Below are 18,337 nucleotides of genomic sequence, written 5' to 3' on the forward strand. Positions count from 1 at the left end.
ACTCTCTGTTTATGTTTCAAACTGAATTATGTTACGCTGCCTATGAAGGCTGACCGAATGTGTTTCCCAGCCACATGTTTCCCATGCCACCAAAGTCATTGCCTGATGAGGCAGCGAGGCTCAGGTTTGTTTGATTGGAGTTGGAGCTAAAATCTACAGGACAGGTGGTCTCTAGAAACAAGGTTGGAGACCCAGGTTCTACAAAGTATGAATGAAATCCAGACGTACTACATTCAGCATGTTGTGATTGCATGTGACCTAACAGCACCAGTTGCATTGCGTCATCTTCATTCAAAAATCTCTCATGAGTTAGCCTTATGAGTTAGCAAAGTTTCCAAAGAATGCACACTTCAGAATCCAGTCAAAAGAAGTAGGGTACTTTTTGCATATTCGTCAATAAATACTGTGACTTTTGTCACATACTGTTTCTCGTCTTCTGTATAGTAGGAAGGAAGGTATGCAGTTTCGAATGCAGCGCACCTCTTGATCCTGAACTCATTTCACACTATTAGAGTATGTACAGCTTACCTATTTGCATGTGACATCTTTCAAACCAGTTTATCATGTTAATGTTTAGAGAAGTGTGGATTAAAAGAAATAGTTTGAGGCCATGATTCATGCAAATATTCATTCAAATACTTTGAAATGTATGTTTTTGCATGCGTAAATGTGCCAGGCTTTGTTTAGCCTAGAGGCTCTTGTGTATCTCGCATTTCAGGCTTTAATATATGAAGTCTTTCATGTTCTTAACGTCTATGAACCTGAGAAAAGCAGCAGTCGGGTTCTCTAGAGCCCATCTTCACCATGTTGAAAATGAACTTCAGACTGTGGTCTGTTTAAAGAGGTGCAATCGGGCAACATGCTTTGAATGGAAAGCAATTTAGTAGAGGGTAATTGAAGGGAAATGATAAGCTTGGCTGTCTCAAGATTCATTGCTTAAATTTCATTAGGGACTTTTTTGGGGAAGGCTCCTCTGGTGTGACTTGTGTGAAATTGCTAAAGTGTTTATCGCGAGTGCCTTTGTAGATTATTCGGCTTCTTTTAAAGCAAGCACCTTGCGAATTTGTTTTTTACCATGCTTTTATAGGATGAATAAATTATTAATCTTTCTGGAGAGCACTCTTATTGTTTTAAAAAACGAATCGGCTTTGTTGCTTTTTTGTTCAAATTAATTGAAATAGATGATGATTACAGACAAGAACAATACAACTAGAGATTTCTAAAGGGTGTGTTTTATCTACAACATGTAATGTTAGCGTAGTGTAGTCACTTTATATTCATAAAGACATCATAGTGACCAGTCTGTTTAGTATTAAAAGAAAACTGTTTCTTGGCCCTTCTTGTCATGTACAGTAGAAAATAAATAGTAAAGGACAGCTTCAGTTCTCCTGGTAATGTCATTGTATGCATCCTAAACTGTGCAGTGAAATATTGAGCCGTTTATCAATAAGGAAACTCTATGAAGGAGCAGTTTTTTGTTTATGTGTCAGAACTTACCATGAAAGTTCAGAGATATTTAGATGTGGTGATTGGAGGCACCACAGGAGAAACTTCACTTTATCATGATGTTCATGAGACCTCTCTAGAGAATATGTGGCTGTTATCATCCCAGAATATGAGCTTGTTATGTGAAAGCAGGGTTTTCACAACAGGGTCCTGTAAAATTGCCTCATGTTCATTGGTCGTTTTAAGACCATGCTGAGCAATCTTTGATTTCGAATCCCCCTCCGTGTTTTACAAGCCGACAACAGACGTCATGGGTTGAAGGCTTCCTCTGGCTTTTTCCAGATATAAAAAGCGGGAAATGCTATGGAGTGAAAGACGACCATTCATATCTTATGACTTTTTGGCCATTGACCTTGGATACTGGAGGCTTTCAAATAGCAGGTTTTGCTTTTAGGGCCTTTTTACACCTGGCCACTTCATGTGTTTTCTCTGATTGGATAGCTATCTGATTTGTTAAAACTGTTCCATTTACATTTGGCCTCATAAATGCATCTTGACAAAATGCAAATACGCTATTCATTACTCCGCCTTAAAAAACTTAAGACGACGCTTATGCAACAAAAGGCAGCACTTACCCTACAGTCACATTAGCTACAAAAGTGAGAGACACCGAGCGACACGCCTGATGGGCGTTCCTTGGCTTGTATCTAAAAGTGGTATCAAAAGTCACTTTAGAGGTATTGTTAAGTTACAAGAATGGTGTTTTTGGATTTAAAAGTATTTATTTCTCGATAAAAGTAACTAAATATATTAGATAAAATGCCAAACTTATCTGATATATACAGAAATACGCATTTTCCGCCATCTTGAATTATTTCCTCCGACTCGGCCACAGACCTACGTCACGCTGCCCCTTCACTCCGATTGGCTTTGTCGCATCGCTCAGTATTTGCATAAAATAGCCTGCTTGTCTATTTTGGCCCCACTTTGCTCATCGCTTGTCGCTGGCAAACGGCCCCTCCCATTGAAAATGAATGGTAGCCTGTCGCTCTGTCTCTTGTAGCTAATGTGACTGGGGAGTTACTGTATGTTGTACTGTATGTTGGGCAGGGGACCCTTGTCTCCTTGCTCGGCATAAGCTGGATCGCGCAGTGCAGAGGAGCCATTGAGTGACGAAGCAGTGATTTAACGTACAGGTCCATGACAGGGAAAAGCGTTCACAAAACTCTCTCTCAAAGTTTAATTTTTTTGTTTAATATCATTTGAGTTTGTCATTGGACTCTTTTATTGATTCTAGAAAGCTTTTTAACCTGCTGTGTCGCTCCATAAAGCAATAAGCGTGTCTGTCACGGTATGTTTAAACACCGAATAAGGAAAACTAAAGATGAACCCAAACGCAGACCAGGTGTACAAAAATAAACTATATATTTATTAAAACAGAACAGAAACACCCACGTGGGGGTAAAACAGAAGATTAACTAAACACTGTGATGGGACACAAACTTAAACAGGAACAACGGGAACAGACCTTAAACACGGAATACATGAACACAGGTCTTCAACAATTTCGACAACGCACGCGCACACAACAGAGAACGAGAGGGCATTATAAAGACACCACATCAATGGGGAACAGGTGAACATAATTAATTACGTAAGACACGAGTACATAAGGGAGTAGGGTAAAAGTGACAAGACACTGGGAACACGTGACACAAAAACATAATGTGAAAACACGTGTTCCCACACAGAACACAATGCTGCCATGGCCTTGCCCTCCGAAATCAGACCTGAATCAAACCCAAAGGTCTGGCAAGACCATGACAGCCACAAGACACTGGGAACACGTGGAAGCCACACATACCATATGACTCCACATGTCCCATCACAGAACATAGTACTGTCATGGACTTGCCAAATGTACTCAGACCTTAATTTAGTACAAAAGGTTTGACAAGCCCATGACAGTGTCATCTTTGGTTGTTTGCCTCTTTGCTGGCTAACTTCCGGGTAGCGTGCTTACGTTTGGGAGGAGTTATGCGCTGACATATGTGGTTTCATCAACCAGATGTATTTACAGTTGTCCATTTATGTCTGAAATGTGTCCCAGACCACCTCCTGAAGTGGTATGAGCGATCAGATTTAAATCTGTCTTGCAAACGTTTAGGAGGGCTTTTACGATCGGATAGCTAAGTGTATCCGATCAGAGACCCTAAGATATATGCCTAACCATCATTCAGTGTGTATCATTGTTGGTAGCTTTCACTTATCTCCTTTGCACTTCATATTTGGGATGTTCTGTAATTATTTTTGAGCTTTTTTGGAGTTTTATAAGTTTAATAATAAAGCACAAAAACCACTTCCAAAAAGTGTTCCCATGGTACACTTATACACTACTGATAAATGTAAATCACTGTAAATCCGTTCAGATAAAGGAAACGGCCAAATGTGTAAATAATTCCTAATGTTTATTTAATGTTTAATCCCTGGAAATTATATATATATATATATATATATATATATATATATATATATATATATATTTATAGCAATAGCCAGCAGTACATTGTAATACATTGCAATACATCTATAAAATTATAGAGTTTTCTTTTATGCAAAAAATCATTAGGATATTATGTAAACATCATGTTCTGTGAAGATATTTTGTACAATTACCTACTGCAAATAAATAAAAAAATTATTTATCATTAGTAATATGTGTTGTTCAAGACTTCATTTGGACAACTTTAAAGGCAATTTTCTTAATATTTAGATTTTTTTGCACACTCAGATTTTCAAATACAGTAGTTGTATCTCGGCCAAATGTTGTTCTATCCTAACAAACAATACATCAATGGAAAGCTTATTTATTCAGCTTTCATGTGATTTATACATCTCAATTTATTCATTTTTTAAAATGTACCCTTGTGACTAGCGGCGGCTGGTGACTTTTTTTCGAGGGCGCACGATGCAAAGCTCGTCACAACATGATATTTTATTAACAAGGTTCGGGAGGAGCACGATCAAATAATTAACTAATTCGGCACAGGTGGAACTCATAAGGTAATCATCCTAAACACTACATATACATACATCCTATCTACCTCAGTCCTGAGTTCGTTTTCCGACATCCCTCCAACTTCCCACTCTAATCTGTTTTTATCCCACTTCAGGGATGGGGGAGTTCTCCGGGTTTGGGCCATACCCCGGATCCGGAGTTCAAGCTTCACTCCGGATCCAGAGCCCTCCCCTATAGGACAGCCCTCCCCTAGGACAGGTCTAAAGGGTTATGATATAAGGACACTCACGTTTGCCAGATATTAACTTAATCTCATCCGTACTCAGAGTTTACTGTTAAGGGATTGTCTTGCGAGTATTTTATGAATCTGAGCGTCTCTTTTATCATAAACCCTTTCAACGCGTGTGCAGCAGGCACTTATTTTGACAAGACACATGATGTACATGACGCAACAAACACATATTTTGACATGACAAGCAACACACATGACACTCCGAACAAATATTTTGAATTTGCGCCCCTCAGAAGAGAAGTCCGCCACTGCTTATGACTGGTTTTGAGGCCCATATCACTATAGTCTTTTTATTGGTGTTTAACAAATTGGACTGTCTTTCCCTGCAAAACCCTTTAAGTGCATGCAAGCTTTTATGGTGATATCTTCCACTTCTGAAAAAATACACTTTTTTGGCATAGTAAACGGTTGCAAAATCACCAAGGATGCAACTAGAAACTTTGCAAATAATGAAAGCATGTAAAGCAAAATCACACATTAGGTGGCGTAAACTCTTTTAGTTCCAGCGTCAAATGTATTTTGTTATACGCAGTTATGTATTCCATGCACAAAGTTAAAGGGTGAAAACGAAACCGACAGGGCAATCAGGCTAGTCTCAAATGTACATCTTTGTGTTTGCTGTTCATTTCAATTTTAATCTTATTGCTTTAAGTATACAGTCCAAAAAAAAAGAAAATTATACAGATAGTCTAGTCCAAACATCAATGATTGCATTTTGAATTCATAATGTTTACATGAGCAAATAAAGCATGAGCCTACTTTCAGGGACGCAGATAGCATTATCTAGAAATGATTGCTTCTGGTTTACCTGTCACAAAATAGATGAGAGTGAGATGAAACTGGACTGTTTTTATCAGGACGCAGAGAGCTGTTGTCAGGTTAAAGCAGCAGTGACAGACACTGTAAACTGTAAGTAGCCCTGTCAATGGCTCGCTCCAATAGACATGAGCATATTGATCTCTGACTTTCAGTTAAATATCCCTGGAGGTGGTCTCATGATAGGTGCCCCTGTCTTTTTTACACGTCTCTCGCTCTCTCACATTTCATCCACAAATCAATGCAGCACTGTAACACACAACAGGCCATCTGTAAAACGTTGCCACGGATTGTGCAGTGCAGAGACAGTATTGAAACGCTGCTTGGTTTCTCCTCGCCTGAATTATTTGTGTCCTCAACCACTAAATCATATTGATTAAAGCTTGTCACGGATTTGAAATGAGGTCCTGTGGGGTCACTTGCAGCAGAAATGGCAGTTTATTGGATTACAGGCTTAATTTGATTTGGAGCGACGAGTGTGCATTATAATGGCGGCCCCCCTCGAGAGCTCTACTCTTTACCTGACTCTTGAACCCTCTTACCACTTCAACCAAACGGAGAAAAATGCACTTATAAATACACTTCACACAACACCAAGCAGACTTTTTTCCTGTTTAAAGAGATATTATAATTCAAGCAGTGTGTGGGGTTCAGCTTTTGCCTTTGTCAGACGTGACCTGACATACTCAAATTGTGGGGACAGACTTTTAAACATGCTAAACATTGTCTTAATAAAATTGCAATCATGGGTCAGTGCAAACCCCCCTCTCCCTTTCGAAATGCATAGAGACGCTAAAGTAGCCGCCACAGGACAAACATGTTGCGTCTGAGACAACGCAGTGACAAAACAATCTCTATAAAACAGTTTGACCATTTAGGGCTACTTTAGAAACATGACGGTGACTTCCATGTAAGGGGACCCGCAGTGTATGTACATAAAATGGCTCATTCTAAGGTAATAACAACTATACAGTTCCTTATGTAAGGCCTTTATACACCATTAATAATATAGTTATGTATATTATATTGCATTTCTGTCAAGAGATCCTTCTAAAACTTGATCGTGCCCCTGCTAAAGGGTATGGGTGTCACATGAAGTTACAGGAAGTGACTTCATCAGTCTGTACATTTATGCACTTGACAGGTCATTTTATTAAAAGTGACTTACAGAGAATACAATCTACACAATGTTTACATCTGTTCCTGTTATTGAATCTATCACCTTTCCGTTGCGAACAAAGTGCTGCATGGGAACTCAAGTACAGGCACATACATCAAATGTTGCTTTTAAAATCAAATAAAAATATCACCGGTTCATTATCACCATTTTGGTTTTTTAGAAATGTGGGTACTAAATAATGAATCTAGTCTTTGCTGCCTCTTCCCATTATCCACCACACCGACAATTTTCTACCCAATCCACTGTACTGCACATGTAGCTACCGCAGGTGTCTAATGGCACCGTACAGATCCAAGTCTGAAAAATAAAGAATAGGAGAAGAAAAAAAATCATTTGGAGATGAGCAGCACAGCTTCAGTTTATTATTCCAGCCTAAAATCTCATTAAGTGTGACATTGAGGATTAGTTCAGAGGGAGAGCGGTAGAGAGCGAAGTCTCCCGCAAATAGCTGTGAGGAGAGCGGCGCTGGCTTTTGTTTGCCATCATTAATTCTCCGCTGTAGTGGCTAAGAGGAAGGCCCGAATCACTGATCAGAGGAGGACCCTCGAATATGACAGCAGGACAGGTGCCCTCTCTTCCTCTCTCTCTTTTCGCACGCTCGGTTTTCCTCTCTTCGTCTTGCCGCGTCTGTGTTCTCCTCTCTCGCTTTCTCGGCTCTTAATTGGGGTGATTGGGCGGCGGGGCCATCTGCGATGCTGACAAAGGGAAGCCTGCTTTGATTTATGGAGCCTCAGGCCACATTAGTCTCAAGATTTTCACAGTAAATATAAGTGCTCAGCAGCGAAGTTGGCTCAATAAAATCTGCATTGCTCAGGAACAGAGCGGTGGGTTTCTCCTTGGGAATAGTATTGAGGTGATGTTAGTTATATTTAAATGGAACCACATTTTACATTTCAGTTTTTGCATTTTTAATTCACCTATAATGTTAATCAGTGTTTCTAGAAGCACAAATATTTGTACTGTTGATCATCTGGTAGAGGATTGTGTTAGCAACGCAAAGATCATCATGGGTTCGAACACATCTACAGATAGATTAAATGCACTGTAAGTTGCTTTGCATTAAAACTGTCTGCCAAAAGCATAAATGTAAGTCTAAATATAAATTTATTCCACTGTGACATTTTTTATGTTTTAGCAGTTTTAAAGGATTAGTAAATTTTCTTAAAAAAAAATCCAGATAATTTACTCACCACCATGTAATCCAAAATGTTGATGTCTTTCTTTGTTCAGTCGAGAAGAAATTATGTTTTTTGAGAAAAAAACATTCCAGGGTTTTTCTCATTTTAATGGACTTTAATGGACCCCAACACGTAACAGTTTTAATGCAGTTTAAAATTGCAGTTTCAAAGGACTCTAAACGATCTCAAACGAGGCATAAGGGTCTTATCAAGCAAAACGATAAAAAATATGCACTTTTAAACCACAGCTTCTCGTCTTCCTTTGGTCTTGTGAAGCGCCAGCACGACCTCACGTAATACATCACGTCAAGAGGTCACGATGACGTATGCGAAACTACCCCCCAGTGTTTACAAGTGTGGAGAAAGAGGACTGTTCCGACGTTGTTGTATGTCGAATGATACAAATGAATGTCGTGTCAGTTTATTGTTTAAAATGGTCCGCAAATGTACATTTCATATATGTAACACATGACCTTTCGACGCCATTGCACAATTACGCGAGGTCGCGCTGGCTTGTCGCACAGCCGGAGGAAGACGAGAAGTTGTGGTTAAAGTGCATATTTTTAATTTTTCTTGTCAAAAATGACAATCTTTTCGCTAGATAAGACTCTTATGCCTCGTTTGGGATCATTTAGAGTGCTTTGAAACTCAGTTTAAACATACTGCATTAAAACTGTTAAGTGTTGGGGTCCATTAAAGTCCATTAAAATGAGAAAAATCCTGGAATGTTTTCCTCAAAAAACATATTTTCTGTGTTTTTACTGAACAAAGAAAGACATCAACATTTTGGATGACATGGTGGTGAGTAAATTATTTGGATTTTTTTTTAAGAAAATGTACTAATCCTTTAACTGCAATTTAGGAAACGGTGTGGGAGGAACAGGTAAAAGCACTGTATTGTTAAAAATACATCATGTCTATATACAGTACTGTAGTACACTGTAATCCTAAAGTCTCACTATAACATTTTAGAGATTGTGAAACACCTTTGCATTGTCAAGATATAATACACGCAAGTTTACCAAGTGCACTGTAATACAATTTTCCATGTGTCTTTTCATTTACATTTTTTCTTTTTAAGGGCTATGGTTGAGCTGTTAGTAATGTGTTTGAGAGGAGTTTCTGTAACATTTCACAGTAAGATTTGTGAATGATAAAGACATCTAAAAATACATCTCATACTGGGCTTCTCAGTAGTATTAATAATGTGTACACTGCAGAAAAAAAATGATCAAAATCTTTACCCTAGCTGTCACTGGGCCTGTACCCTTTCAAAAGCGTTGCACCTAAAGAGTTCATATTAGTACCTCAAAAGAAAGTTTATTAGTACCTCAAATATAAAAGTACACACATCCTTTACTTAAGTAGAAGTACAGATACTCATGTTTAAAAATATTCTTGTAAAAGTAAAATTACTGATGCACTTCATTTAAATAAAGATTTCAGCTTATGAAGCAGCACGTTTTACGTTTAAACCAAGGTGATTATTCCTCATCTTTGTCTGTGACAAAGGGCACTTCTCATAATTATTTGTTTCAAGATTTTTTTTAAAAGGGACATATCATAAAAATCTAACTTTTTCCATGTTTAAGTGCTATAATTGGGTCCCCAGTGCTTATATTAACCACATTTAAAAAAAAGAACAACCCCGTAACTTAGTTTTGGTAAACCATTCTTTGCAAGCATGTGAAAAAGTAGGTCATTGAAATTTGGCTCCCCTTGTGATGTCAGAAGGGGATAATACTGCCCCTTAATCTGCACTACCCAACCACTGCACTGTCATTTATGCAGAAATCAGCTCATTTGCATTTTAAATGACACACCCAAAATGGCATTTTTGGAAGTGCCAATTTCAACATGCTATAATAAATTATCTAAATGGTATTTTGATCTAGAAATTTATTTATGTACTCTGGGGACACCAAAGATGTATTTGACATCTTAAAAAGTCTTGTGAAATGTCCTATTTAAAGAAACATTAAATATATTAAGGCAACTCTGACATCCTTACACATTTGTTTTAATTCCCTTACACTTATGAAATTGTTTCATACAGATTTCTAAAGAGTAATAAGTTCACACAGAGACCATGGTATTTTTCTTTAGCAAAATTATGAAGTTTTGAGATATTTGTGTATTTTGTTCATGTTCCATGTCTTATTTTAGTGTATGAAACATCACAGTTAGATGGTATTTGTTTTAAGCCTAGGTATTTTTTTCTAAATTAACCAAAACATGCTAATTTGTATATTTAAATTTCAATAGAAAAGTCATTAACTAGGAAAGTTCTGTGGTGATACGCCTTAGTTATTTAGTTTATCTTATTCACCTGCAGTGCTTTGTCCAATGTATGCACGTGACATTAGCGCATTTTAATTTGTTAACGCATAATTTGCATGTGGTGAGGATGACATTATTAGATGCAAACTGTATCCACCTTTTGTGTCTCTATTGTACTGTAAATTGATTATTTAGTACAGGACATTAGCCTGTATGGGAATTATATGCTTATTGCATTACCAAAACTTTAGCTAACTTATTACATGAGCTGCTTACGAGTCATGCATGTTAGCAAGACACAAGTTAAATAAAGTTGTAAAGGCATAAAGTTGAGTATTTGCTCATTACCACACATCTAAACAACAAGCCAAGAAAAATGCACCGAAATAGGAGCTTGGAAGGGCTACTGCTTACCTGTGTGATGTAATGGGCCAGTGTCAGAGAAATGCGGACTCACGGACATGTGCAGGGGCGGAGGGAGAGATCGCATGGGAACTCGACAAATCTCCTGACCTGATATTTTTCTTTTATTTTTTAAATACAGATTTAAACTGTGACGAGCCTGGTTTCAAAATGTAAAAAGTACAGATATTTGTGTTTAATTTTAGGGAGTAAAAGTAAAAAGTTGTCATAAAAATAAATAGTGAAGTACTGATACCAGAAAAATCTACAGTAACAAAGTATTTGTACTTCGTTACTTCCCATCTCTGAAAAGTACATATACACACATATCTGTACCTAATAGTACATATTAGGACCTTTTAAAGGTGACAGCTGGGGTACATATTTTGACAATGTTTTCTAACAGTGAGACTCTGTACTGTCTGGTCTATTGTTTTACATTACCGTTCACAGTGTATCGGGCAGCCAATATTCAATGTTACAAATGCACACTCACTGATATACACAACGAGCGTGACGGCCCACTTTAATGGCGCGTCTAACAGCCGTCTTACGACACCATTAGGCGGTTCTAGTGCATGGCCACAGCCTGATATAGCAGGGCTGCTTAGCAGCTGTCCAACACTTACAGCAAGCCTCTCGTGTCTCAGTCCCAGCGGTCCGTCCTAAAGCATGGTGCTTAGTTATGTCGCTAATGGGCCTGTGCAATACTTCAAACTCCTCAAAGCCAAACGTACATGGCAGGGAGCGAGGTTAGCAGAGCCTGCTAAGAAGTGGATTCATTTAAAATCAGCCTTAATTTTTTTCTTTTCCCATTCATGCATCATGAGGAACCTTGTTTAAGTGTCTAGGTTTTGGGTTAAAGGAAATTGAACTGCACTATTTTATCTCATCTTCTCATGGTTTGGGAGGTTTTATGGCACATTGTTTTGCACGGTGGAGGTTTTAGCCTCGACGGTTTTATTGATAAGGACCATTTTCACTCGAACGTTTTTGTCAGACAGACATTATGATCTGTATTGTTTTTTATAATTCTGCTCTGACTATATTTCAGTAGTATAAAGGTACGTGGTACAATCTGAGGTCAGGGTCACAGTTGACAATGTTCTTCGGATATACAGGTTTATATCTGCTTACCCTGCTTATTCTGTTACCATTGTCATGTAACAAAAGCTTTTATCACAATGGGCATTATCAGCTGGCCTTAAGTCCACCTGTTATTTCATACATTAATCCTTTCAGAGAGACAGTTAGCTTACACAGCAACGATTTATCCTCCCTAATATAGATAAATCTGGTAAAAATAATGTGTTATTTATTTAAATGTTATTTATCTGAAGTTATGCAATCCATATAACTATATAGTCCACATAATATGTAAAGTTGGAGGAAACCTTATACCTTGGACTATAATTTTCCTCAGTAGGCTGGTTGTAAAGAAGTGCACAATTGTTTTGAAAGACTACACTGTAATGTGTAACACACTAAGTAAGCAGCACTGCCAAAGTAATCAATGTGTCAATAAAATGCTAACATTGAAGTTGACATATTGATGCATATTAATACCTTAATTAGTGCAAATTAACATTGAAATGGAAACACAAATGTGTGGCAATAACTTAATTGCATTTTGCAGAATTAGTGTGTGTAATTATTCCATTTAATCTGCCTTCATTAATTATGACCAAAATCTTGCTCTTTATACTAGACAAGCATCTTGCTGTTAGAGAGAGCAGTCAGTCATATAGCACGTGCATCAAGGTTAAATACAGTCACTTTGTCAATCTGCTCGCTACATTTTTAATTCCCTATTTTGCAGTGTGTAATTTTCAATTATAATTTGTCACACATCTATACGCCATGACTGTTTAAAATTCAGAAAATAAGATATTTGACGATTTGTTCAAAAATGAATTTAAACTTCACTTGCATGGAACTGCCTCTAAATCACTTTATATTCAATGCAAAAAGCAATGGACGTGATTTTGATGGTTTTAATTGTTTCATTATGTATACACAATTTAATAAAACTGCACTTTTAGTTTTAACCTCTTTATGAACTCAAAGGATTATTTTAATCTTCAAATGTTTATATATGATGAAGTTCTCAGTTGTGTTTCCTGTAAGTATCAACTTGGCCAAAGATGTTTCTACAAAAATTTCTTAAGATAAATAAAGTTAGAAAGAAATAAGGAAATTGTTCAAATGCATTTAGAGAACTGTAATGCATTAATCTGTAAAATGAATGTAAATTTTAATATATATATACATATTATACTGATTTCATGGCAAATCGTGTTATAGTCACAAAAAATGTGATTCATTAATTTGTGCCCTTGACACGAAATTCAGCTTTCTTTGTGCCTTGGGAACGAATGTCTTGTTCATGTTACTCGCACAAATTTCTATAATTCGTTTTTCGTAACGGTGGCACGACTTTAGACATCCTAACACAAACCCCAACTCCAGACTCAACTCCAGACGAGAATAGTTTAAAAAGCAGAAGAAAACATTTAGTAACCAATACATAAAAGTACATCCTAACCCAAATCTAACCCCAAGCGACAATGATTTAAAAATAGGGGGAAAAATTTTGAAAGGAAAGTCGTGCCATGGACACAAAAAAACTATTTTTATAAACTCGTGCAGAGTGGCATGAATAAATTAATCACAATTTTCGTGACTATAACACGAATTTCCGTGAGATCATGTTAATATTGTATATATACGTTTGAATTTAGGTCAATTCGGTGAGAATTGTAGTTTACATTACATTATATTTGCATTAATGCGTTTATCAAAAGCGACTTACAGTATCAGAATGGGTTCGCACCATGACCTTTTTGCGCTGCCAACACAATGCTTTAACACTGAGATCTACAGGAGCACGTTCAAACTAAATTGCATACATGGCAGATCTGAGCTCAGTTTGTGAACTTGAGATATCTTCTGAAACTTTAATGGTGACATTTGAAAGATTTCTAGGACTTTCCGTAGGGGAATTATATCTAAGATGTATATATCTTATATATTCAGAGAAATTTCACTGTCTGTTAAAAGTGCATTGTGTAACTTTAAGACGGATCTCTTGACAGAAATGCAATATTATATACATAACTATATTATCAGTGGTGTGAAAAAGCCTGTACATAATGAACTGTATAATTTTTATTACCTTAGAATGAGACGTTTTTATCTGCATACTTTACTCCACTCCATAGTAGCTCTAAGAGCGCGTTTTTTCCCTACATTGTCTCAGACAACAACATGTTAGTTCTGTGGCAACTACAGTAGCTTCTCATTGCGTTTCGAAATTGAAGTTGGTTGCAATTTGCAATCTCACCACTAGATGCCGCTTAAACACATTACACCTTCATGTATTGCCAAAAGTTTAATCTGTGTCTTGCAGAAGTTTTGAGACTCTGCTCTTGGATTAGGATTATAGCCATATAGGCGCTGATCTGAGTTCCATTCAGCCCTGAAGTTTATAAGTTTCAGACTCATTAGGACACCACACCACGCATGCGAACTCATGTACACACACTGCTCTTGCCGACCTGATGTGGTGTTGTGCCTGGGGGAGCCCAGCTGTTTGTGCCTGGCTGGCCGGCTGTCGGCGGGTGAGGTGGGAAGGGCTTGGCCGTGTTTCCCCCCGAATGTGTTTACCAGATGCACTGTTGCCTCAGGTGAGCACTGCAGCTGGCTCCATAAAGCTTCGGCAGTCGAGCTGGATCAGAGCCCATCGTGTTCAGACATCCACTATATGTGCAGGTTTGTGCCCAGGAGAACTGACTCCAGGCCAGTGTTTAGCTGCCAGTGAGTGAGCTTTTTAAGTTAGCCAAAGCTAGGCATAGATAAGCCATAGGCATATACTGTAGTAAGGCAAACACCATAGCCGTTTCTTTTTCTGTTGGTGAACTTTTGCACTCCTGTAAGCTGTTATGTTTTTCGGTAGAGAAATAGTAACCACTTTACCACTCTTGTGCTATATTCAAAGCCTTCTGAATCTCTTAAAGGTAACATTTCTCACACAAAGTTTGTGTGAACCTACAGAACCGATAACCATGATGAATGCATAAAGATGAATGCAAGTTTCCCTCAGCATTTGGTTAAAACAAGCTTGGATAATCACATAATAATAACTCATTTATCAATGTGAGGGTCCTCCTATTCGGTCAAGCTGCAGTGAACGTCACACCAAATAACTTCTTGAAAGTTGTTCAGCCTTGGAGTGTTTGGATTGCCCCTTCGGTAATTAGCCATTAATAAATAATAACTCTGTCTTTAATCATGTTACCGGAGTGCAAAACGTATTACTTTTGCTTTAGTATGGGGCAAGACCTGACTGCTCTCTTACTCCATACATGAGAAAGAGTAATTGATCTGCATTAGTTGCCTCTGAAAGATATTTAAACTCCTTCCCCGGGGCTCTTCATCATTATGAAGTGTGTGTACTTGTCGCCAGGTAAAGGTGCATGTTGCACATTTATTAAATTGTATGTTTTGGTCTATTTGTAATTTTTATAAAAAATGCTCATTAATGTGAGTTCTGGCCCAGCATGCTTTCCAGCAAGTAAAACTTTTCTTAATTTGCATTTTCAAAACACTCTCAAAGTCAGTTATCGATTTCCTTTCAGTTTCTCAATGTGAAATCTTTAAGTGAGCCACCCGGCCCCACTCCCTCACCCGCCGCAGTGTTTAAAGTGGGCCGGCATCACGCACGCGCTCGCACGTGCTGTGAGGCAATTCTGTCCAAATGGTCAGCATGATTGGTAGCGAGACCTTATTTTCAAACTATCGATCCCAGGGGTAACCCTCCAGATGCAAAACCACTGCAAGACGGATCTGCTGTCAGGTCTTACAGTAGAAATCAGGCAATCAATGTCACGTAGCTCCGCCATGCCCTGTTTGGACCTAATTCCACTCATCGGCACTAAATGGAGAAAACCCAGTGCCTCATCAATCATCAATTCAAAGAGCACTGGCTGGTTAATAGTCTGCTCTTTACTCAAAAAATAACCGGCTGTTATTTGAGGGAGAGCCGATGGAGGTCTCCTCTCCGACCGCACAATGTTGAGGAGGAGACGAGTTTGATTGCTGTATTCTTCTTTTCATTCGCCACGCCATGAACCATTTCCCACAAGGTTTCTGTCAGCTAGCTCTGTTTCAAATTGAACCTTGCAGGCTTGATCGATTATCTTTTTACCGTCCTAATCCATTTGATTTGCCTGTTGAGTGGGTGCCTGCAGATGAGTGGTCAATATCTCCCGAATCAAAGAGTAATATCCACTTAATTCACTTTTCGTGTCAGACGGCACTAAATGAAACGCTTGCTTGTTTCCCATTATGTGCCTCCTTTTAGTTTAAAAAGCATTAAATAACATCTTCTCCATTTTGATTTCAGGTTTCAAGTGCCCACGGTTCGATTCCAGGGAAGTCGGATCTGCTCAAATCAGGGAGCCCCAAGTCAACACTAAAGCACATATGGACAGAAAGCAGTAAGGACTTGTCCATCAGTCGGCTTCTATCACAGACTCTTCACGGGAAGGAAAATGCAACAGCCCTGGATCTGCACTATGACACTCCAGAGCCTTACTCTGAACAGGACCTGTGGGACTGGCTGAGAAACACCACCGACTCGCAGGACTCCAGACCTAGAGCCAAACGGCGGCCTATGGTCAAGACGGGCAAGTTCAAGAAAATGTTCGGCTGGGGCGACTTCCACTCCAACATCAAAACGGTCAAGCTCAACCTTCTGATCACCGGAAAGATCGTCGATCACGGCAACGGCACCTTCAGCGTCTACTTCCGCCACAACTCGACAGGCCAGGGCAACGTGTCCGTCAGCCTGGTACCGCCGACCAAAATCGTAGAGTTTGACTTGACGGCACAGCAGTCGGTCATCGACGCCAAGGATTCCAAGTCTTTCAACTGCCGCATCGAATACGAGAAGGTGGAGAGGGGCTCCAAGAACACGCTCTGCAACTTCGACCCGTCCAAGACATGTTACCAGGAGCAGACGCAGAGCCACGTGTCCTGGCTCTGCTCAAAGCCCTTCAAAGTCATTTGCATTTACATCTCCTTCTACAGCACCGACTACAAGCTAGTCCAGAAAGTCTGCCCAGATTATAACTACCACAGCGATACTCCTTATTTCCCTTCTGGCTGATGGTTGCTGCTGATGCCCCATGTGAAGGACAAGAAGAAGCAGCGGATGGAGCTCTCTCTCCCCATCCACGCAAATACACGTCCCCAAACTCTCTTACCGTGCGCACATGGCCCGGATCATATCGAACAAACTTGGGAAAAAAACTAATTTGGCTATTTGCACAAGTACCACACCAATTTTTTCTTGAAAGGGCATAATCTTGTGCTTTTGTTTTTTTGTTTAATTTATTGCACCATTTTATTTAATTTATTGTTTATATCTGTTAATGGTTTTAGGCTGTTGTTTTATCTCTAAGCTGTTAATTATATTACCATATAAACCCACAGTCGATGGCGTAGCTGATTTTGACATTTTGTTTAATTTTACTTTACAAATCGTCTTAGTGCAAGTGCTTGATTTCTCAGAATATATGTTGAATTGGTTTATTTGTATAAGTAACTGTGTTTCTTAGAGGCCACAAAAGTGTAGATGTGATTTAGTTTGTTTAGCCAGTAGTTTGCCGCAGAATTTCACCGTTTTGAAGACCCTGGAAATCATTTTTCAGAGACAAAACCCAGAATGAGACCCAAAGATAAGGTGATACGTAATGGCTTCGTTCTGCTGGCTATGAGCAGGCCTTAACTACAGGCATGTTTTCTACCAATTAAAAAGAAGATGTATTGTAATAATTCTGGATTGATTAGCCCACTCCTGTAGTGTAATAAGATCCAGGAATGGTTGGTGGGCTCGCTCATTGTCACTTATAAAACACTGTAATGTAATGAATTCTATATCCTAGAGCCTAATTTGTATGAATGGTTTGTATTGTACATAGTTGATCCTGATGGAGCTGCTTCTGTATATGCCTTCATTCACTGTCTGTTAACCCGAACCCTACTCTCTCTCACTTTATCTCTCCCAGCACCCCATCCCATCTATGCTTGTTCTTGGTTCTCGGACAAAGAAACTGATGTTGCTGATGTAGATGTGAACTCCATGAAATCCACGCTCTTGTACAGGGGCTGTAAAACTGTCAAAAATATATATTAGAAGTACTTATCATCTGTATGATCATGTTTACTTTCAGGGGAACAAGGGGGCGGAGATGTACAAATGAATAAAATACTGAAAGTTTTATCAGGTGAAATCTTTGTTATTGTGAGTTATTCAAAATGCTCTGTAAAAAAATATATATATATATATATATATATATATATATATATATATATGTGTATGTAGTTTATAGTTTTACATGCTACAATGCTTGACAACTAAATTGTAATCAAAAGTCATTTGCTTGTTAAACCAAACTATAAAAAATATTTTGTAACTTTTCCACAATCTAAAAAAGGAAAGTCATAAGGAAATACAACATACTGTGTTGCCAACATTACAGCATCTCGTGGCAATTTGTAACCATTTTACTAGGTGAGTAATTCGTACAGACTGATCTCACAGAAAGTCATGTTATAGTCACGAAAGTTTGATTAATTTATTCGTGTCCATGGCACGAATTTCAGCTTTTTTCGTGTCAGTCCCACAAATTTCTATATACAGTTTTTTGTGTCTGTGGCAC

At 38.5% G+C, this 18,337-nt stretch overlaps 1 protein-coding gene across 1 annotated transcript in view; it reads left to right on the forward strand.

Annotated features, from left to right (window-relative positions):
- The window catches only part of nxph1 (neurexophilin 1), a 38,917-nt gene extending 21,009 nt beyond the window's left edge, over window positions 1–17,908 (forward strand). The window contains exon 2 of the mRNA XM_055220644.2: window positions 16,018–17,908. Coding sequence (XP_055076619.1) covers window positions 16,018–16,782 — 765 coding nt within the window. The 3' untranslated portion in view covers window positions 16,783–17,908. The remainder of the gene's footprint in view (window positions 1–16,017) is intronic.
- The last annotated feature ends 429 nt before the right edge of the window (window positions 17,909–18,337 follow it).

This window comes from Misgurnus anguillicaudatus, chromosome 20, assembly GCF_027580225.2.
Source record: "Misgurnus anguillicaudatus chromosome 20, ASM2758022v2, whole genome shotgun sequence".
Taxonomy (NCBI): domain Eukaryota; kingdom Metazoa; phylum Chordata; class Actinopteri; order Cypriniformes; family Cobitidae; genus Misgurnus; species Misgurnus anguillicaudatus.